Genomic DNA, 22,664 nt, shown 5'->3' on the forward strand with positions numbered 1-22,664 from the left:
TACAACAATTGCTATACTACGTAAAGACAATATATGTTTCGCAAGCATTTCTCTTCTTAAAGCATTGGCAGGCATTGTATTGAATGATGTTGGAGCTCATCCACGATGTCATCAAACGAGTTTTACATATGCACAAGCACTTCATCTCGTTTTTCATCTTACTTCTTGGCTTCGCTTGTTCATAGCATCTAGTTAGGTGTGGCATGAGCTTATGGAATTGGCCCCATCTTGATTTTAGCTCAGGCTCGGCCACTGGGTATATTAACCTCTGGCAGGTAAAGCCACATTTTAGTGTAAGCTTAAAATCAAAATTGAAGAATCATCGATTCATTATATATTTCAAGCATTCAAGACCACTGTATATATAATATAAGAGCAAGTTAGCCTACTAGTTTTTTTGTTGTTGCAAAACACAGAGAAAAAGCAAGACACACTAACTATTTGTAAGCCGCATATTTTATAGCATAAAAATATAGGATAAAATGATGGAAATAAGATATCTGGATCTAACATATGCAATAAAAATCACATTAAAAGAATATTTAAATGCATAAGAGGACTCTAAAACTGTCACGAGGTAACACTTAGGTCCATAAACTTTGATAAATGTATTTCTATGTTATTAAACTTGCTAAATGGTGCTCCGAAGATTCGTACTAGCCCCTTTCGTTAAACTAAACCACCTCACCGCATGCAACTATTGTAGCCATTATGCAAATGAATTGGGAGTGCTACTTCTCTTAACTTGTTTTTTTTATCTTTCAGCCAAATATTTTAGGTTTTCAAATTGAAATCTACTGTGTAGGTTAGTTGGTGATCTTTTTTTTTTTTTTTTTGCTTTATCTTTTTTCAGAGCTGCAAAGTTTTTATCTTCTTCATTTCGGGTCGTCTTTAAACATTTGGAAGGCCCATGGACCACGGTGCTAACAGCCTGGCCCAAAATCACTTACCGCCTTCTCCGCACCGACTCGAGGTGGAAACTGGGCCAGTAATCAAGGGACTCAGGCCCGACACGAGAACCTCAACCAAAACCTCACCTCGGCACCGCCGCGACGCTCCGCGCCCCGTCCAGCTCCGCCGCCATCCAGTGACCCCGCCGCTCCTTGCAGCGGCGACGGAGGGGCCAGCCAGCCAGCCATGACGACCCGCATAGCGCCGGGCGTGGGCGCGAACCTGCTCGGGCAGCACTCGGCGGAGCGCAACCAGGACGCCACCACCTACGTCGGCAACCTCGACCCTCAGGTTAGGGTTCCCCACAACCTCTCGCTATTGCGACGCTTAGTAGATCCCCGCCCACGATAAAATATCCCTAAAGCACATAATTACTTGTGTGAACTGGTGACCGGATGAGTAAGTCGCTGCTCCTTAATCGAAGGTACAGTGGCGGTGGCGCAACCATTTTGCAAGGACAGCGTGAGTGACGGCAGACGCTAGATGTTAACAAGTAATGAGACTGCGATTGAACGGTCGCTGGGAAAATTGTGCGTGTTTTGCTAGGTGGTAATGTTACAATCGTTGTTGTTAAAGTACATTTCATCTAGACTATATGTGAAGTGTACTGCTTATTTGTTAGGTTGGGATGAACATTGCTGTTTACTCTTTCAGATTCATATCAATTTCTCTGTACGCTCTATACAAATAGAACCATAGATTCGGAATACACATAGTAATTACATTGACAGTTACCTGATGGAGCACACCTTTGCTCCTTCTCCTGTATAGGAAACAATGAACATCCTGTAGTATATGGTCATATATTGTTTCTCCGGTTTCTGTAAATTCATGAACTGATGCTGATAGTTCTTCCATATCTGATAGGTTTCCGAGGAGCTTCTATGGGAATTGTTTGTCCAAGCAGGCCCTGTTGGTAAGTGGACTTTTTATGTATATATTTTTCTGTAGTGAGATGAGAGTTTTTCTGTATGTAACACTTTTGTCTTGCCCTATAATAGCATTTGTGTGTTTTGTTGCATAATTGCCTTTCAGCATTTCTTATTCTTGGTTTCTTTTGGTTTTTGACAGTCTATATTATTATGTAATTGAAGTTTTTTATTTTGGATATCAAACAAATACATTTGTTTTTGGTTTTATTAACAGAATTAACATTCTTCCATTTGTAGTTAATGTGTATGTCCCAAAAGACAGAGTTACGAATTTACACCAGGGATATGGATTTGTAGAATTCAGGAGTGAGGAAGATGCAGATTATGTAAGTCTATTATTTTGCGAAGTCATAGTTGACCTCTTATATTTCCTCTAGCAGATCACCACATCCATATTTAGTTACCCTTTTATCTAATTGTTTGCTTTCCACAGGCCATTAAGATTTTGAACATGATCAAACTATATGGTAAGCCCATAAGAGTAAACAAGGTATTTTCCCTTCATCTGTAGTACTTTATCATTATGGCTTTGAAAAAACAAGTATCATTTGAACATAAAATGATTGTGTTTTCTTATTCCAGGCTTCCCAGGATAAGAAGAGCTTGGACGTTGGAGCAAATCTGTTTATTGGCAATCTTGATCCGGTGAAGGCCTAAATCCTACTTTCTTTATTATCCGCTCTTCAATTCATCTGAATACTGAGTAATATTTTCATGTTTGCTTTGTTAACAGGATGTTGATGAGAAGCTGCTATATGATACCTTCAGTGCATTTGGAGTGATTGTTACTAATCCTAAGGTGACACACAGCAACTTTTATCTTCATGCAAAGTTATATTGATTTGTTGTTTTCTGCTAATGATCTAGCAGCCAAGCATAATATCTGATTTACGAGCAGCAGTCTTATATAAACGCCTGAAGCAAATACAAGTGATAGTTTATGCATAGAATAAAATGAATTCACTATAGTCATTTCATAATTCAATTACTTTCAAGGTCTTGTGTCACTGGAACTTCTGTGTAACAGTGTTTAGTCAATTTGAAATTATTAAGCGCTCATCAGATGATAGCACTATCTGCTTTCATTTGTACAAAATACAATAATAGCTGAGAGATTATCCCGTTTGATATTGCTCATAGATCTTTTTGGGTATTCTGTGCATGTCCCTGAGATAAACTCATCTAACCAGTCGTCTTGTAAGATGTCATGTGTCTATTATAAAATTGATGGTTTTAGGAGTAACACATCATCTGTATGCAGTGTCTGTTATTTTCTGATGAAACTAGTTGTCACCTGCAGTAATTTATTGATCTTCTTTTTCTTTTGTCAAAGATAATGCGAGATCCTGAAACTGGAAATTCTAGAGGCTTTGGTTTTGTGAGCTATGACTCCTTTGAATCATCTGATCAAGCAATAGAGGTAATGTATCCATCACACTGATTTCCTGTATTTCAATTTGCAGTGGTTCTGGCTGTCTGGCATTTGTTTCATGCTACTTTCTCTGCTATATTTTTCAGGCCATGAACAACCAACATTTATGCAACCGGCCAATCACTGTCTCTTATGCTTACAAGAAAGACACGAAAGGAGAGCGCCATGGCACACCAGCAGGTAATGTGTGGTCTAATTGATCCAGTTGATTCCCTGGCTACCAGCACATGGGTTACTCTTCAGTTCACTTCAATACTTATATTTCATCCTAGTCCAAACAGTCTCCAAGCAAATCGTATTATATGTATATCCAAGACAAATTTCCATTCTTGGTCTTGAGATCTGCTTGGTTCAGCTTTAAAAAAAAATTGAGCTGAAGCTCCGCCAAACAGGAGCTAGTTCGCGAAGAAGTTATTTTAGCTCTTAAAAACCGGATACATATGAAATTCTTCAACTGAATTATCCTTTTACATTCTAGAGTTCCTTCATGAATATTTTTACACTCACAATGATCTAATATGTTGTTTACCATTGGCAGAGCGACTGCTGGCAGCAAACAATCCAGGATCTCAGAAGAATAGGCCACACACAATGTTTGCAAGTGGTCCGCCGACCCAAGGTCTTCCAAATGGTGGTCCCCCTGTGCCACGGCCTTATGGCAATGGCACAATTCCGGGACAGATTCAACACATTCGACAACCACCTCCACCTGTTGGACAATTCCCCCCTCCAATGCAGATGCACGGGCAACCTGCTTGGCCCGCTCCTCAACAATCTATGCCGCCCCCCATGACATCGCAACTCCAGTACAGGCTCCCAGTGAGGCCACCACCACCAAATATGATGCCCCCTCCGGTTGGCATGGTAAGGCTGCCACCTCCTCCCACTGGTATGTCAGCACCACCTATGTGGATTCCACCCCCACCCCCGCCACAACAAGGTGGAATGCCTCCGCCTCCCATGTCTATGCCGCCACCGCCTCCACCACCATCTGGTTAAGCACATGCAAAGGAAAGTACTGTCTGGTCAATGTGCAAGCTGTAACTGTAGACTAAGGATGCTGGTTCCTTTCATATATCTTCCCTGTAACTTGTCAACACTGGGTGAAAATGAGATTTCAGAGTTTACCTGACAGATACAACCTCAAGATTAACAACTATTTATGTTATGTTGAAGATGAATGAATTGTGATTGTCTACTCACTTTTTGTGTTCTCGGATGCCATGATACGTTTAGAATGACCACGACGCATGTTCTGTTGCCACTGAATTATTGAAGGTGGGAATTTCAAACAAAGCTATTTGGGTCATGATTTTAGCCAACTTTTAGCTCTTAGATTAGATCGTGGTTGTGATGCACTTGATGGGAGGGTAGAAAGGTGGTTCCAGATGCTTCAGCGCTGCTAGATATGATCGGTATCACCAGTGGTGCAAGCGGCAATAGAAACTCTGTTTGAATTTATAGTCCTGATCTGATTTAGATGCTCTGTTGCTATTTTTATATTATTCATATGCCATGGCTTTTATATAGTCGACGAAGCAGTGAGTTTTGGAAATTTTGAACAAGTGTTGTAGTGTTATAGTGTTATTATGTGGCTAACCATGATTTAATCATGGTGCTACTTCTCTGTCACCTTTTTGTTGGTTGAACTTGCTTTTCCATTTCATTTTTATTCCCAGAATTATAATGTCTTAGATATCACAGAGAGACCAGAGACCAGAGGTAGAATGAATCGTCCATTTCTCCTTGTAAGAAGTACAGTGACTAGCCTGGCAATATCCTCCCACCCATGTGCAACTTTACACATGGTTTCTGTTGCCTGCCTACCTCCCTACTAGGCTGCTGCTACTACTACTACCACCCCACTGCTACAAACTTTCCCTTCTCCCATTTTGCTACTACCTTTCCAATTGAGAATCATAGTGATGCTTCAGCGCTGCTAGATATATATATGTTACAACAAGCGCAAGCAGCATCCGAGCGCAATGAGGGTGATAACTGAAGAAATCAATGACAGCGCCGAGTGTGATCTGCACCTCTGATCGCCGCCGCCGTTGGCGTAGACCATCCCGAGGTAGCCGTAGCCGTTGCCGCCACCGCCAGTCCCCACGCCGGCGTAGTTGACGCCCCTGTACCCGGTTTCTTCGGCGTCGTTCCTGCCAAAACAGAATGAGTAACTCACTGCTCGTTACAAAAACAAAACACATGCATAAACAAATATACACCGCGAGAATAGCATCTACAAGTGCAAACTGAACGTGACAGTGCGTTTAAGTGCTGGTGAAGCTTAGATATCTACCACAGCTGTCACGAGCGCGCAAGGAATAGGAATTCGATTCCGAGGAACGTGGTCTCTAGGACTGGGAGAGGGAGGGTGGTGGAATAGAACGTCCGAAAAAGCCAAAAGCCACAAGTTTTTCGCTGGGCTGGACATGGACTCTCGCCATTGGGAGACAGTGGGGGCAGGAGTGAACCATTCGGTCGTTCTGGTTGGACCGTTCCTAAAAGGCCACTTGTACTAGGATAACAATGATGCTAGCAGCAAGATTCACTATTTTAGCAAAGGACACTATTGGGATCAAGAACGCTAAAAGTGTATAGGGAAAAAGTGTACTTAACCCCCCACCTTTCATATTTGGTCTACTTCACCGTCTGTTTTACCTCCTGAACTTTCTAAAACCCTCTATTTTACCCCTGGACGGTTTTCAGCACGGGTTTGCTACAGTAACAGCGGGTCTGCTACAGCGACGGTGGGTTTGCTACAGTGGCGATGGTTTTGGATTTTCTTTTTTTATTTTCGGTGACTTTTTGCAAAATCATAGTAAATCATAGAAAAATCATAAAATAAAAAATCTAATTTTATTGGACTCCACATGAGTAGATCTACACAGTGAATATATAATACGGTATGTTTTAGTACAAATTTTTTTTGTACCTTTAGATTAATTGGAAAATCCAATTTTGTCTGTAATTAATTAGAATTTATCTATAACTAAATTATACATAGTCCAATGAGTACAAAATTTTTACTATAGTTCAAGCATACAATAATTAGCATACCATAAAAATTTCACCACAATTGGACCATAAAAGCTGCAGCTATGAATTATTCCAATTAATTACAGACAAAATTAGATTTTCCAATTAATCTAAGACTACAGTAAAAATTTTGTACTAAAGCATACCGTATTATATATTCACTATATAGATCTACTCATGTGGAGTCCAACAAAATTAGATTTTTTATTTTATGATTTTTCTATGATTTACTGTGATTTTTCAAAGATTCACCGAAAATTAAAAAGGAAATTCAGACCACCATTACTGTAGCAACTCACCGTTTCTGTAGCGAACCCGCTGTTACTGTAGCAAACCGGTGTCAAAAAAACGGCCGGGGGTTAAAATAGACGGTTTTGAAAAATTCATGATGTAAAACAGACGGTTTCATAGTTGGGGGTGAAGTAGACAATGTATGAAAGTTTGGGGGCTAAGTAGACTTTTTCCAAGTGTATAGCATCCCAGTACCAGTAGAAGGATAATTGCTATATTCTAGGCCATGTGCATGGACTCGTTGCTTGTTCAGATGACAGGTCTGAGTGGTCTGGAATCAAAGTGACCATCGGAGCCCGGAATCATCATAGCCAGTCATACCGCCGAGAGCAGCCTCTCCCCAACCCCAAGCGGCGACGGTGCTGGTCCACATTCCACAGCACAAGGTCACTCACACACACTAACAGGACAAGGGTGAGTGGACAAGTTAACAAAAGGGCATTATTAATTTGATTATATATGCAAAACAGCGCAGGATCCGGGGGACAAAACCAAAACCATCGACCAGTGGCGCGCATGTGGAGGCGCAGAGTGACTACGACTGCCTACCGCCGCACTCGATGTCCCATGCATACTACCCGGCGGCGGCGGGGACTATTTCGTCCTCGCTTCCCGGCAAAATAGCAGCAGATGCTCTTGAGCGTGCAAGGATCTTTTTGTCTAGGGCACGGTTTAGGCCCCGTTTACGTCTAAGCCAAAAACAAAAAATTTTCAAGATTTTTCGTCACATCAAATCTTACGGTATATGCATGGAGTACTAAATGTAGACGAAAAAAAAACTAATTACACAGTTAGCTGAGAAATCGTGAGACGAATCTTTTAAGCCTAAATAGTCTATAATCGGATAATTTTTGCCAAATACAAACGAAAATGCTACAGTAGCAAAAAAACCAAAAAAATTCGGAACTAAACGGGGCCTTAGTCCCCTCCAAAACGTCAAATTTTTCAAGATTCTCCGTCACATCGAATCTTTGAACGCATGCATGAAGCATTAAATATAAATAAAAAATAAAACTAATTACATAGTTTAGACGAAATCCACGAGACGAATCTTTTAAGTCTAATTAGACTATGATTGGACACTAATTGTCAAATAACAACGAAAACGCTACCGTAGCGTTTTGCCAAATTTTTTGCCAACCGAACTGGCCCTAGGTATATGTTTTTTTTAGAAGGGGAGGGGGCCACAGGTGTGCAGAGAGAAAGGTGCAAAGAAAGGAAAACTAGCCCTCGTTTAGTTCGGCGCGGAATCGGTGCCGCCAGAACTGTAGCCACAGTAGCTACTGTATCATTTCGTTTGTATTTGGTAATAATTGTCCAAACGTTGATTAATTAGGCTCAAAACGTTCGTCTCGTAAAGTACAACCAAACTGTGCAATTAGTTTTTGATTTCGTCAACATTTAATACTCCATACATGTACCGCAAGTTTAATGTGACGAGAATCTTCTTTTTGTATAGTGCCAAATTCTGAAAATTGGGGGAACTAAACACCCCCCTAGAAGAAATGTGAAGGACACGAGGATCGGAGTCGGAACATCTGGCATCCCTTGGAAGTCTAATGCTCTGCCAAGCCTGATGTATCTTGACTCCGACAGTAGTAGCACGGCCAGGCAAACTACTCTACTACCGGCCATGCACCAAGGACCCAGGTTTGTCGTCTGGTACTCTGGTCTGGAGGAATGCGGTGGCCGGTAGGGACGTAGGGTGCCGATGGATTTGCGTCCTCTGCAGTGAACTGCACTGCTCGAACTGGTGTACTGGATCGGCAGGATTTTGATGGATCAGGGAAAGCCATAAACGAGGGGAAGGGTTTTGTTTCCAGCTTTCCACCACGCGGACGGCACACGCGGGAGCCGGAACGGCGAATTCCGCCGGAGAGTTCTCTCGCCCAGAGGCCAGAGCGTCTATATATGTAGAACAAAGGACCGATGATCCGGGCCGCCGTGAAGCGCGCGGAGCAGTCTGTCGAGCACTAGCATTAGCAGGGCCCCAGTCCGGGCGTCAGACCGATGGCCGTTGGAGGAAGTTAACGAAAGTCAAAAGCGCCGCGTATAAAAAGACGCGCGGGGGCGTCCTTACGCGGGCCCACATACCAGTGGTGGCGGGGTCCACCCGTCCGAGAGATATTTCCGAATTCCAGCAAGGAGAGGAGGGTCAGAGGGAGAGAGAGAGCTCCCTCGGCAGTCACGAAGAACAAGAAGAGTTCACGGGGTGACGGTGACGTGATCCGGCGTACGTACCTGGGATCGCCGAGGACGCCGGCGTTCTGCGTGAGCACGTCGACGAGCGCCGACGACTTGGGGTCGGTGCTGGACGCCTTGTCGTAGATGTCCTCCAGCCCCTCGCCGGACGGCACGAAGAAGGCGCCGTTCACCATCATGTCGCCCTCCGTCCGCCAGTTCCACCCCGCCCACTGCCCCTCCGCCGTGTCCACCCGCTTCGTCACCTGCCATAGTGCCATGCCACACACACAGACATTGCACATCACGTACCGTCGCATTCATCAACTTCCAACTCTCCCGTGCTGCTTGCTGCCCGCGCGCACGGGCGACGGGAACACTGCCAGCTGCACGCGTGACGCGCCTCGGGTGCTGCTGCTGGGGACGGGGACACTGGCAGACTGGCCGGGACCCCCGATTGGGCAATTGGGGAAAACATGATGCGAGGTGGTGTTTGTATCAAAAAAGGGATGAGGAAGAGGAAGATGCGCCACCAAACATTCCCCACAGCCCCAGGCAACAACAACGGCCTCTTTCAATCCGGATCGAACAAACAGGTCAAAATGCTGCAAACATGCCTAGAAATGCCTCTCTCTCTCTCTCAACTCGACTTTGAGTTGGAAAACACAAACAAAACAAGGTCCTTGTTTAGATCACCTCCAAATTTCAAGTTTTTTCACTCTCTCTGTCACATCAATTTTTGGACACATGTATGGAGTATGAAATGTAGGTAAAAAAAATAACTAATTGCACAATTTGGTTGTAAATCACGAGACCAATCTTTTGAGCCTAGTTAATCCATGATCGGACAAAGTTTATCAAATACAAACGAAACGTGCTACAGTATCCATATTGCAAAAATTTGCAAGGCCCGGTTTGGGACTTGGGACAGTGGTCACGATCCAAAATAAAAGAATGAAAACCAAGCCCAAAAAAAAACATTGGAAAGACACAGGCAGGGGAAGGCAACGCGAGGAAAGTCGTGCGTGCTTGCTGCCCGTGCTCTGCGCCTCTGCCCCCCAAGCGGAGCAAAGAACAGAGCAGCGCGTAGGTAACCCAGAAGGCCAGAACGGCAACGGCCAAAGCAGCACGAGCACACGGCACGGCATGACGGCAAGAAGCCAGCAGCAGCTCTGATGGCGAGGGCGAAGGGGCATGGCATGCTCACCTCCTTGGCGTTTGGGTCGGCGGGAGCGATGTAGCGGTTGCCCTGGCTGTTGATGGTGGGGGTGGCGCTGCCGCCGATGGCGTACATCTCCCACGACGTGTAGTCGTTGTTGACGATGTGGAAGTACCCCCGGCGGCAGCGGGGCATCCGCTGCACCAGCCCGGGGCCGAAGCGGTTGAAGGCGATGGTGACCTGCATCCCGGAGTCCGGGAGGTACGCGTCGCTGGCGCCCAGCAGCATTACCTCGTCGTGGTGCGCGAAGTAGCTGTTGGACACGGTGATGGCCGTGGATCCCATGATGGCGTCCACCAGCCCGTCGGCGCACCGCCACAGCGCGCAGTGGTCCACCCACACGTCCCGGGCGCCGAACAGCGAGATGCCGTCGCCGTCCGACCGCGTGCGCCACCCGTAGTGCGTCGGCGACGACCGCACGTTGGCGTTCCCGGCGGGGACGCAGTCGTGGACGTGCACGTTGTGGATGATGACGTTGGACACGTACTGCAGCGTGATGCACGCGCCGCCGCCGCCGATGTGCACGTTGGCGCCGCGCCCGTCGATGGTCTTGTAGCTGTTCATCAGCAGCTCCTCGTTCAGGCGGATGGCCATGTCCGACGCGAACACGATCCACAGCGGGCCTTCCTGGATGGCGGCGTGGCGGAGCGTGCCCGGGACCGGGTTCACGGGGTCGCGGTCGGAGGAGTCCGTCACCACGTACACCGGCCCGCCCTTGCCGCCCAGCGCGTTGCGCCCGAACCCGATGCCGCAGTCCGCCAGGCGCTGCCGGTCCTGGCGCCAGTCCGTCCCCGCGCACCGCCAGCAGTCGTCGATTGGGTTGCCCGTCATGCACCCGCCGCCGCCGGCAGCCCCGGCCTCCTGCATCCGCCGCCGCGACGTCGCCACCTTGCTGCCGGAGATAGACGACAGGGCATCGCATTCAGCATCAGCGGAACCCACCTTTTATAAAGGCTGCAGCTTTGCAGCAGCAACGGCTTGAAAAAGACTGAATTTGGGTGAACTGTACCTGTGGAAGTCGGCGACGACGGCAGCGGGGTCGGGGAGCGACGAGTTGAGGAGAGGGAGGGCCGAGGCGGTGGCGGCGGCTGCCAGCAGGAGGAGGGAGAGGGCAATGCCGGTGGATTTGGGAGCTCGGGCCATGGTTCCTTGGCGGATTAGATGGGCCAGAGCCAAGATGCAGTGGAATTTATAGCAATGCAGGGGAGTGGCAGCGGGGTGAGGCTAGTGGGGGCATGGATTCAGGGCCCGGGACGAAGCTCCTGAGATTTGGAGCTTGGGACTGGGGCACCAATGGCAGCGGGGGCAAGTGGTTATGGGAGCAGCGAGTGTGAATGGGGAAGGGGATGAACGAACCGAGGTCTGTCTGAGGCGCAGACACGGGAGGGGAGGGAGAAACCTGAAACCGGGGGAAGAGAGAGAAAGAGGGAGGTGGTGATTTGGAATCACCTTGGGGAGATTGCTTGCTTGCTTGTTAAAAGACGTAAAGGGAAGGGTTTGAGGATGAGAGAGTTGCGTGGGGCGGAGATGCTAGCACCAAAACGGTAGATAAATGCAAAATTGAGTGCTTCTTTGTTTCTCTACTCTTCTTTTTGAATGACGCGATCCATTCCGTAGTGTGGTATAATTGTTGTTTCCGATTTCTCGTGTCTTGTTGAGTGGAGCGAAGGAAAGTATAATCTGGAGGTGCAAGATCTTTACGTGCCAAAACCCAAAACCCGTTTCCCTTGCATCCACCGAGGGCCAAGAATGGACGGCGCGTAAGCTACAAAATCCTTTGCTTCCGTAGATTCATTCACCATACCAACACAAAAAAGGAGATATCCATCCATGGCTTGGGATAAGATAATCATGTTCGTTGCTTTTCTTTGGAGGCTTGGCCGGCGGAGCTCGTCAATTTTGACGGCTTAGGCCACTGTACAAGCGTATATATAGCATTCATATAGAGTCAAAATACAAGTTCTAATAACGATAGATAACAAAACAGCTCATAAATACATAAGTTTAAATATTATCATAATTCCATACTTGAATCCATAGTATAAGTGGTGGAAACGTGAAAATACCTAACTAATAATGGTCTGGTTTGCCCTTGTCTCTTCATTCTGCAACTCTAAAAAATGATATAATCAATTAATCATTGGAATTTCTACTAGATCGGAAAGAGAACATTAAAATAGCACTTAAATTTGAGAATGTGCTATTACCCAGCTTCAGTCGGTGTTCTTCGATTGCATAATTGCATTGGCAATGAACAGAGCCACAGAGAGCAGAGTCGCAGAGACAACAACATGATTCACAAACTCACAATCAGGCAGTAAGGACCAAGGATGCCGCCTAGAGAGGGTAAATAGGTGTTTCTAAAAATTCAACTTTTTAAAATGCGGAAACCATTAGTGTTGGACTTGAAAACTCCTGATCAGAGAAATAAACCACTCATGAGTTAACCAACAGAGTAAACAAGGTATATAGAGTATATCTAGGAGCTACAACCATGTAACACAAAGTTAGAGGAGTGAATAAACAAATTCAGCGCTGGGGTGAAATACCGGACACGTCCGGTATGGATAGTCACGTGCCGGGCGCGTTAGCCCCCGAAATGCTCCTTTTGGTTCCTCCTTGCTTCCAAGCTGCAGGCACTATCTAGCAACCTGTATACAAGTTTAAGCAACACACACAAGGATCTCAAATGCCAAATGAAAAAGAAGATTGAGACACAGTGTTTGTTTTACCGAAGTTCGGACTTCGTCGAGTCCTACTCTCTGTTGAGGGGGCTACGAGCGATCCAGTGAAGGTCAGTTTTAGAGGACCACGAAGGTCACTCTAGCCAGAGTCTTTTCCAACTCATTTTTCCTCCTTCCATTAGCTTGATTCCTTCCCTTGCGGTGGTGGAATCGAACCGGTACAAACTTTTCGAGGCACACCAGAATATCTTGGGTGCCCTCCAGCGACGCCTAGCCGTCTAGGACCGAAGATCCAAGAGTAACAAATGCAAATCACGAGATCGATAATATGCACAAGTGCTCAAGGGTGGCTTGCTCTCAAATTTGAATCTCACTCAACCCACATGATGGATTTTGCAATTTTGAATCAATCACTCACTAAGAGAGGGTTGGAGAGTGTTCTCAAGGATCAAAAACATGGGAGAGACTCAGTAGAATCAGCAGCCTACAAAGGTGGAGGCTAAGGGGTACTTATAGCCCCTTTGAAAAATTGGCTGTTATGTAGCCATTGGCGAATACCAGACACGTTCGGTATCAATACCGGACACGTCTAGTATTGGTCGTACAGCCCCAACGGACACAATGTTAGTAAAGTTGCGAGGCATCAGAACTCCTGACGATTGCCGGGACTTCTGACTCCCGAAACTCCCAACTTGTGTCGGAACTCCCGACGAACCAACCTGAGAAAACCGAGAAGATCACTGTGCCTGGGCAAATACCGGACACGTCTGGTATTAACAGACTCAGCAAGACGAGTTAGTTCTTTTGGCTCACAAAAACACTCACATGGATTGGCCTAAGCACTTGTGAATAAATATCTATCAACATGATGCATCCCTCCTAATAGTAAGCATACCTATAAACTCAAGATCAAATGAAAACAAAATTTAAAGCACTTGAGTTGATTTCCCTTGAACCGAAATGCCATATACTTCAATGATCATCAAGTGAGGGTGCCAATCATGTCGATCTTGATTTTCTCCTTGAGCATAGCCATCTTGAGCATGTGACTTGGTTGCATTCAATAAATGTGAGTTGACTCCAAATGTATCAAGTCACTTTACACTAATACATTCAAGATTTGATTCTCCACTTTAATGTGTCCGTCATGATTTGATTGGTACAACCTAAATGCAAGTACTTCCTTTTTTACACTTGCTAGGTTCCTCGGTCGTCAAGCCATCACTTGCCCTTCACCCTTGCTTAGTACCTTGAAGCCTTTTCTTGCTATTTGCCCCATCTCAAGCCATCAAGTCACACTTAGTGTTGAATCATCCAATTAGATCATTTGTATAAATATCTTTCAAAGTAGCAAGCTTTAGAATGTGAGACCATTCCATATGCAATCCCTTATGTCTCATTAATAAGTTCTTCAACATGCTTGCTTTCACATAAGCCATAGAAATTCCACAATTGAGTAAGCCTTGCATGAACTATATTTGCATTGTTGTCTTATGTTTGAACTAGATTGTTTCCAACAATACATCATTTTTTGCTTTCATTAAGTTGCATGCTATTGACGCCATGCAGTTGCATGCGCGTGGGGCGGCTACCTACTTCGCCAGCGCGTCAGTGTCCGCTGCCATGCTACGCCATTGTCTCCTTTGCCATGCCAGCCTTTGTGGTGATAGCGCCAAGCCGTCGTGCCTACGTTCCCCTATTCCACCATCGCCGGGCCACGCCGAGACAGCACAGCGAAACACGAACACCAAGTGCCTCTAGATGCAATCCCTCAAGCAATGCACTTGGATTCACTCTCAATCTCATAAAGATGATGAATCAATGATGGAGATGAGTGGGAGGACTTTGGCTAAGCTCACAAGGTTGCTATGTCAATGCAAATGGCCAAAGGTGTGAGCTTCAACCGGCCATGGGGCTTAAATAGAAGCCCCCACAAAATAGAGCCGTTGTACCCCTTCACTGAGCACAATGCGGGGTGATCGGACGCTCCAGTCTGATCGACCAGACGCTGGCCCTCAGCGTCCGGTCACGTGATTCACGCCACGTGTCCCCTGCTTCAAATAGTGTTCGTTAGATTTCAACGGTCATCTGTTGACCAGACACAGCGCACAAACTGACCGGACGCTCAGCCTCTAGCGTTCGGTCATTTCTAGTAAGGTTCTAGAAACAGATTTCTTCGACTGAACGCGTCCGGTCAAGCTTGATCGGACCCTGACAGTGTCTGGTCACACAATGACTTTCCTCAACGCTGTCCGACAATGGGACTGGACCCTGGAACTCAGCGTCTAGTCAATCCAAGACCCAGCGTCCGATCGTTTGACCGATGCCAGCGTCTTTGCTGCCACACTTGACCGGACGCACCGGTCCTTCTGAGACCAGCGTCCGGTCACTCAGTGACCAGCAAGACCTACTCCTTTTCACCTCTAACTTCTTCACCCTTGCTCAAATATACCAACAACTAAGTGTATCACCTTATGCACATGTGTTAGCATATTTTCACAAATATTTTCAAGGATGTTAGTATTCCACTAGATCCTAAATGCATATGCAATGAGTTAGAGCATCTAGTGGCACTTTGATAACTGCATTCCGATATGAGTTTCACTCCTCTTAATAGTACGGCTATCAAACCTAAATGTGATCACACTCTCTAAGTGTCTTGATCACCAAAACAAAATAGTTCCTATGATTTATACCTTTGCTTTATGCTTTTTGTTTTTCTCTTTCTTCTTTCCAAGTCCAAGCACTTGATCATCATCATGGCATTATCATCATCATGCTATGATCTTCATTTGCTTCACCACTTGGAGTGTGCTACCTATCTCATGCTCACTTGATAAACTAGGTTAGCACTTAGGGTTTCATCAATTTACCAAAACCAAACTAGAGCTTTCACCAGCCTTTGCCATGCTTAGTTGGACCGTTCCATCATCGTCGGTCGTTTTAAGACCCACAGCCGTGCTATGAAATTCCCTTACCCACGTCCACCACTGTCTAGTTGGTTGTCACCGCACCTTCATCCTGCTCCACTCTACCGTGTGCTCGCCCTAGTTCGCCCTACCGTGGCCTGCCCAGCACTGCCACCGTAGTCTCGCCATAGCCACCGCCGCAAGGCCCACCGGGTGCACGTGGCCAAGCCCACTAGAGCCGTCTTCGGTCAAGCCATCACGACCGGTGAGCACGGGGTGAGTCTCTATTGCCTACCCATGAGTTGGTTCACACTGTTGAGGTTGTGGCTCACGGGAACACATCCGTTGTTGCAGGGAAAGGGCCATCGCCGGGGAAGGAGCTCAGGACAGCATCCCCGTTCACTGTATCACCTCCAATCATTGCACATTGAAGTCAAGGTGAGCATCGACTCCTTAGGTTGGGATTGGGGAGTCGAGTGTGGCTGGCATGGCTGCCCGATGCCGCGCCATCGCGTCGATGCGCACACGGGTGTCGGGGGACGTCGCCGCGGCGAAGAAGGGAAAGGAGGGGGTGGCAGTTGAAAAATATGTGACTCAGTGTAATAGTGCTCATGTTAGTTTTGAGAATAGGGTAAAGAACGGGGGCTTATTCGCTAAATGCGCCAGCCACGCGTGGCTCCGCTGTGGGCCGTCTGCGTTGGGCCGCGTCAAGCGACGCCGAGCGGGCTACGCCAGTCTCTGCGCCTGTGCGTGGGCGAGAAGCCGGGGTGGGCTGAGCCAAACTGAGTGGGCCACGCAATAGAATTGCGTTTTCCAATTTCCAGTAAAATAGGAAGTGTTTATTCAATAAAGATTTTAGCTAAACTTTGGTAATTTGTAGTAAATTGTGTAGTGGTCCAAAAATAGTGAGACTAATTTTGTTAGGTTCACAAAAATACCATCTACTTGTTAGTACAGTTAGATTGCAGTTAGCTATGATAAGGGTTGGGTCATAAATTCAAAACTAGAGAGCTAATATTATGTAGGTTAATAATTATAGGAATATTTGTGGAAGATTGGTGATAACTATAGATATAAGAATTTTACAGTAGGCTTGCTAGGTTGGTAGGTACTCGCTGTAAAAATTTGTAGCCCTAGGGTAGGTTGATAAGTAGAGTAGCTATTATCCTTGCTTTACTGTATATAGCGTAAATCAGCATTAGGAGTAAGGATAGTTGTAGTTGCGATAATGATAAATGTCATGCTTCATACTTGTTGTTGATAGCAATAGATAACTTAATATCGTGGTCGGTAGCACTAGCGTAGTAGTTAGACAGAGGTACTTTATTGTAAGAGCTATTGTGGCTAGATTACTAAGTATTGCATCATCACTTCATGCATGTAGATCACGAGCTGGTAGAAGTCGTGTCCATCGATGAACAGGAGTACGATGAGGTCATTGAGGAGTATGAGGAGGAGATCCTCAAGCAGGAAGGAGCCCCAGAGCCATTTGGTGCTGGCCCTACTGACCCATCGCCTGCCCAAGGCAAGCCCTGGTGCATAACCCCTATTTTTAATGATCACTGAATATATATATGTGATGTGCATTTAAGTTGCAGGCATTTTATGGGAAACTACTTGCATAAGTATATCTACCCATGAGTCCTACTAGTACAGGTCGAGTAGCTGCTATGCTCAGGATATCAGTAGCGTGAGTAACCTGCCGTTACTCGCAAATAGGTGATAAAATATGATCACTCATGATAAAATGGTGGAAAGAAAAATGGTGACCGGACATGGATATGGTTTGGATACTGGTAGGTGTAAGGGGTTATGTCCTACGGCCAACAGGGCATGACTTGGTTACACTTTTTCCCTATCCGTGTTGATTAAGGACCGGTCGTTGCAATGGATGCTAGGCAAGTCACAGATCTATTGTCCCAAGCGCATACTTGGGTATGGGCGCAGAGAAGACTTGTTGCTCTCTTGTCACAGATCCAGCTCTTTCTAGACCAACTAATTGGAGGCAGAGATGGTGGAGGTCCTGGCACCACCCTAAGTCTAGGAATCAGGAGTGGGGGCTTGGAGTCCAAGTTTGGATGGGGACCTGGACACCTGGGATAGGAGAGTGATGGGTTAGCCCTGCTTGTGCCTTGGGTACAAGCGGGGCATGTGTTTTCGGGGCACCTAGCTGGGCACATTGGTTAATGAATCGCCACCGAGTCGGTACGACTTGTCTTAACTCTAGCATCGTAGTAAGAACTGAAAGATGGAAGGTGATGAAATGGAACTGATTACTCAACTCTTGCTTGAAAGTAGAATAAGTGCTTATATAGATTGCATAGATAATAACTTAACGCGGCTAATAATAACAACCTAAATAAGGACTCACTATTAATATTGCTTTCTGCTAAAAATAAACCAGCAAGCCATAAAGCTTCTCATATTCCTTGGAGTCGGAAAATTATCCCACTAGTCGGGTAAGTCTTGCGAGTACATTGTGTACTCAGGGTTTATTTACCCCTGTTGCAGGTGATGCATGAGATGTACCTTGTGTGGAGGATGCTTCTAGTGGGCTTAGACAGATCCTCGTCCCTATCACTAGATGTTTATTTTTAAATTCCATTGTTTATCATTCCGCACTCTGATATTTGGTATTGTAATAATGTACTTTTTAAGAAACTCTGATGTATGAAATGGACTAGTATTGTAACTCGTTCTCATTATTGAATCCTTGGGAAAAATGTGGATCTTTCGGGTTCTCCCTTGAGGTGTGCCCGATGGATACCGCCCGTTGTAGCTTGCTTTCAAGGTGCTTAGTGTCTGGTGGAAGATGAGCGCCTCCGTAAGTATGCTATTCCGGATGGTTCTACCACATAATACTTCTTGTGTATACCTGCATCTCAACAAATAAATTGCTCTACAAGAGAGCCATTAAAAGCACCGTACAACAAGCACTAGGATTCTCAAATAGATCTAATTAGCCACTTTCAATATTTCACAAATATGCCTATTTGTGAGCTATTGAGCAAGTTCTACACAAAGTGGCTATCTTATAAGGTTTAGGTAATTATTACCAATAGTGAATGATGAAGCAAAGGATATGATCAATTATTGTTCTTCGGATCAACCATATAAGAGGTTATGATTAGGATTGGTTGATAGATTGAGTGAATATTTCCAATTTGATCGCTCAACCACCCCGAAGGCTTCATCTCACCACTAAGTACCTACATCAACATTCTAAGCACACTTTGGTACCCAACTCTTGTTGGGTCCTTTTGAGTTAGTCAACAAGTGCTTAGGTATCCAAATGGCCTTAGTACTAGCTAGTGGTGAACATATCACCTTGCTAGTGTTAACTCCATTTGTAGCCATCCTAAGCATATTATCATAACCAAATGTGTTCAGCTTAGGAATGTTACCATTTGGGCAATCATAGCTTAGATGCCCCTTTCTCCTACAAGCATAGCATATGCAGCCTTGATTTGCTCTATGCTTATTTTGCTTGTTGTGACACCTATCAATCATGTGCCCTATCTCATTGCATCCATATCATCTTCTTGTTGTAACTTGGGCCTTCTTTCTTGCCTCTTTGTACAAGGGCCAATGCTTGGTAGGATGGCCCAACTTCTTGCACATGAGACAAGCACTTGGCTCATTGATCTTTACTTGCTTGGCCACCTTGGTAGAAGCCCTTTGATCGGCGACTTCAATCTTGTCGGCCCAACTCTTATGTGCACATATAGTCCACTCATGTCCATACAATCCACAACCATAGCATAATTTTTTTTCATGTTTCTTGCTCTTAGTTGCTTTGACATTACTTGAGTTGTGATTCTTTTGTTGGGTTTTGGAGGGAGCAAGGTTTGAACTCTTCTCAAGCTTCTTCACCATGTTTTCATGGTTATCTTGAGAAGGTTGTGCTTCCTCCTTATCCTTCAACCGAATCACATCCTTTCTTAGCCTTTCCTACTTTTTCTTTGAGCTCATTATTTTCTAAGAGATTTTGCTCAATCAAAGATTGGCTTGCTTGAGAAGCACACTCATTAGTACAAGGAATATTTAATTGAGAGGGTGTGCAAGTGAGTGTGTGGGTGGAAGGTTGAGATGATTTTACCGATGTGATCACAACCTCCTGAGCCACCTCAAGCATGAAATGTGATTCCACTAACTTTTCATGTGAGCACTTGAGATGAACATGGTTGGCTTGGAGAACATTGTATTTGCTTGAAAGTTCATCTAATCTTATCTCGAGCTCAAAGTTTCCCTTTTCTAGTTGTGTCACACTAGAAGAGGAGTTAGTAACTAAAGCATGCTCAATTAATAATTATGCATACCTTTCATTTAATGCCTTTAGTTCTTCCAACTTGGAGATGAGAAACTTTTCCTGCTTTTAAAGTGATTGTTCTTGTTTCTCATTCTCTTCTTCAAGTTCATTATTCTTTTCAACTATCTTCATGATGATGAACTTGTCTTTGCGGTTGAGATGATCAAGGTTGTAGTTGTCTTCTACTTCTACATCACTTTCATCTTGATCATCTACTTGTGATTTCTCCTTCACTTGATCTTTCTTGGAGGCTTTCTTCTTGCTTTTCTTGGTCATGAAACACAAGTGATGAGTGTCTTGAGATACTAAACATGATTCATCACTTGGCCTCCATTGAGCTTGATCATCGTTGCAAGAGTCTGTTGTCTGCCTGCTGTCTCAGCAATACCGGACACATCTGGTATAGATACCAGACACGTCTGGTATGCATAGCCAGATAGCATAGCATCTGCTGGTTGCACTTCTTGCTCTGGCTTGGTGTGCTTGAGGTCTTGTGGGGCCTTTTCACTGCATGAGGACACAATGGACATACTTTCCATTGACTCGAGCTCATATGCATCATCATATTTGGATTTTCCATACAAATCAATGAGTCTAATCCAAATGAGATGAGCACTCTCCAGAGGTGTTTGTCCATTGAAGATTGTCTCATCTAGAACCTCTGCACTCAATGTATTCAACATGATATTAATTGCTTGAGCATTAAGTTGCACGCATCTCTCTTCCTCTTTTGGAATATTTTTGTAGTTGCTCCAATCAACTATCAGAAGAGGGATGCTTGCATCCATAATATGCTCAACAAGAGGACTAATATCCCTAAAAGCATTGAGTACATGAATTGACCAAGATAGAAAGTTTGAACCATCATTTTAGAGAAGCACCGGCTCTGACTCATTAGGCGTCGATATCCTTTTCTCACGGCGGTGAAGCTTTTAGTGAGTCCTTGCTTTGATACCAATTGAAAGGACCGAGCATGCCACCTAGAGGGGGGGTGAATAGGTGTTTCTAAAAATTTAACCCTTCAAAATGCAGAAACTATTAGTGTTGAAGTTTCCAAACACTTGGAAACTCCTGATTAGAGAAATAAACCCCTCACGATTTAGCCAACAGAGTAAACAAGGTATATAAAGTATATCTAGGAGCTACAACCCTACAATACAAAGTTTGAGCAGTGAATAAACAAATTCAGCGGGATGAAATACTGGACACGTCCGGTATGGATATTCATGGGCTGGGCGCGTTAGCCCCTGAAATGCTCCTTTTGGTTCCTCCTTGCTTCCAAGCTATAGGCACTATCTAGAAACCTATATACAAGCTTAAGCAACACACACAAGGATCACAAATACCAAATGAAAAAGAAGATTGAGACACGGTATTTGTTTTACCAAAGTTCGGACTCCATCGAGTCCTAATCTCCGTTGAGGGGGCTACGAGCGACCCAGTGAAGGTCAGCTCTAGAGGACCACAAAGGTCACTCTAGCTAGAGTCTTTTCCAACCCCTTTTTCCTCCTTCCATTAGCTTGATTCCTTCCCATGCGGCGATGGAATCGAACCGGTACAAACTTTTCGAGGCACACCATAATATCTTGGATGCTCTCTGGTGACGCCTAGCTGTCTAGAATTGAAGAGTCCAAGAGTAACAAATGTAAATCACGAGATCGACAATATGCATAAGTGCTCAAGGGTGGCTTGCTCTCAAATTTGAATCTCACTCAACCCACAAGATGGATTTTGTAATTTTAAATCAATCACTCACTAAGAGAGGGTTGGAGAGTGTTCTCAAGGCTCAAAAACATGGGAGAGAGTCAACAGATTCAGCAGCCTCCATAGGTGGAGGCTAAGGGTTATTTATAGCCCCTTTGAAAAACTGGCCGTTATGTAGCCATTGGCGAATACCGGACACATCTGGTATGAATACCGGACACATCCATTATTGGTCGTACAACCCCAACGGACACAATGTCAGTAAAGCTACGAGGCATTGGAACTCCCGACGATTGCTGGGACTTTTGACTCCTGAAACTCCCGACTTGTGTCAGAACTCCCGATGAACTAACCTAAGAAAACCGAGAAGATCACTGTGCCTGGGCAAATACCGGACACGTCTGGTATTGACAGACTCAGCAAGACGGGTTAGTTCTTTTGGCTCTCAAAAACACTCACATGGGTTGGCTTGAGCACTTGTGAATAAATATCTATCAACATGATGTATCCCTCCTAATAGTAGGCATACCTATAAACTCAAGATCAAATGAAAATGAAATTTAAAGCGCTTAAGTTGATTTCCCTTGAACCGAAATGCCATATACTTCAATGATCATCAAGTGAGGATGTCAATCATGTCAATCTTGATTTTCTCCTTGAGCATAGCCATCTTGAGCATGTGACTTGGTTGCATTCAATAAATGTGAGTTGACTCCAAATGTTTCAAGTCACTTTACACTAATACGTTCAAGATTTGATTCTCCACTTTAATGTGTCCAACATGATTTGATTGGTACCAACTAAATGCAAGTACTTCCTTCTTCACCCTAGCTAGGTTCCTCGGTCATTAAGCCGTCACTTGCCCTTCAACCTTGCTTAGTACCTCGAAGCCTTTCCTTGCTATTTGCACCATCTCTAGTCATCAAGTCACACTTAGTGTTGAATCATTGTGGCAGAACTACCCAAAATAACACATTTTCAGAGGCGCTTATCTTCCACTAGACACTAAGCAC

General features: G+C 45.0%; 2 protein-coding genes across 2 annotated transcripts; one reads left to right on the forward strand and one right to left on the reverse strand.

Annotated features, from left to right (window-relative positions):
• The first annotated feature begins 995 nt into the window (after positions 1-995).
• On the forward strand, positions 996-4,517 carry LOC136521043 (uncharacterized). Its single transcript, XM_066514760.1, has 9 exons — positions 996-1,242; positions 1,819-1,867; positions 2,121-2,209; positions 2,317-2,373; positions 2,466-2,528; positions 2,617-2,682; positions 3,217-3,303; positions 3,402-3,495; positions 3,854-4,517. The coding sequence occupies exons 1-9, from the start codon at positions 1,138-1,140 to the stop codon at positions 4,312-4,314; spliced, it is 1,071 nt and encodes a 356-aa protein (XP_066370857.1). The 5' UTR covers positions 996-1,137; the 3' UTR covers positions 4,315-4,517.
• A 447-nt stretch (positions 4,518-4,964) lies between these two features.
• LOC136521032 (probable pectate lyase 5) lies at positions 4,965-11,544 on the reverse strand. Its single transcript, XM_066514753.1, has 4 exons — positions 11,055-11,544; positions 10,034-10,937; positions 8,887-9,092; positions 4,965-5,471 (listed from the first exon to the last, which is right to left on the reverse strand). The coding sequence occupies exons 1-4, from the start codon at positions 11,186-11,188 to the stop codon at positions 5,270-5,272; spliced, it is 1,446 nt and encodes a 481-aa protein (XP_066370850.1). The 5' UTR covers positions 11,189-11,544; the 3' UTR covers positions 4,965-5,269.
• Positions 11,545-22,664: the final 11,120 nt, after the last annotated feature.

Source organism: Miscanthus floridulus, chromosome 2 (genome assembly GCF_019320115.1).
Source record: "Miscanthus floridulus cultivar M001 chromosome 2, ASM1932011v1, whole genome shotgun sequence".
Classification (NCBI taxonomy): domain Eukaryota; kingdom Viridiplantae; phylum Streptophyta; class Magnoliopsida; order Poales; family Poaceae; genus Miscanthus; species Miscanthus floridulus.

Coding starts and splice junctions, on each gene's coding strand:
- LOC136521043 (XM_066514760.1), top strand. CDS start 1,138: ATGACGACCCGCATAGCGCCGGGCGTGGGCGCGAACCTGCTCGGGCAG. Junction 2,529..2,616: donor TTATTGGCAATCTTGATCCG/GTGAAGGCCTAA, acceptor CTTTGTTAACAG/GATGTTGATGAGAAGCTGCT. Junction 3,304..3,401: donor CATCTGATCAAGCAATAGAG/GTAATGTATCCA, acceptor TATATTTTTCAG/GCCATGAACAACCAACATTT.
- LOC136521032 (XM_066514753.1), bottom strand. CDS start 11,188: ATGGCCCGAGCTCCCAAATCCACCGGCATTGCCCTCTCCCTCCTCCTG. Junction 10,938..11,054: donor GTCGTCGCCGACTTCCACAG/GTACAGTTCACC, acceptor TATCTCCGGCAG/CAAGGTGGCGACGTCGCGGC. Junction 9,093..10,033: donor CCGACCCAAACGCCAAGGAG/GTGAGCATGCCA, acceptor GCACTATGGCAG/GTGACGAAGCGGGTGGACAC.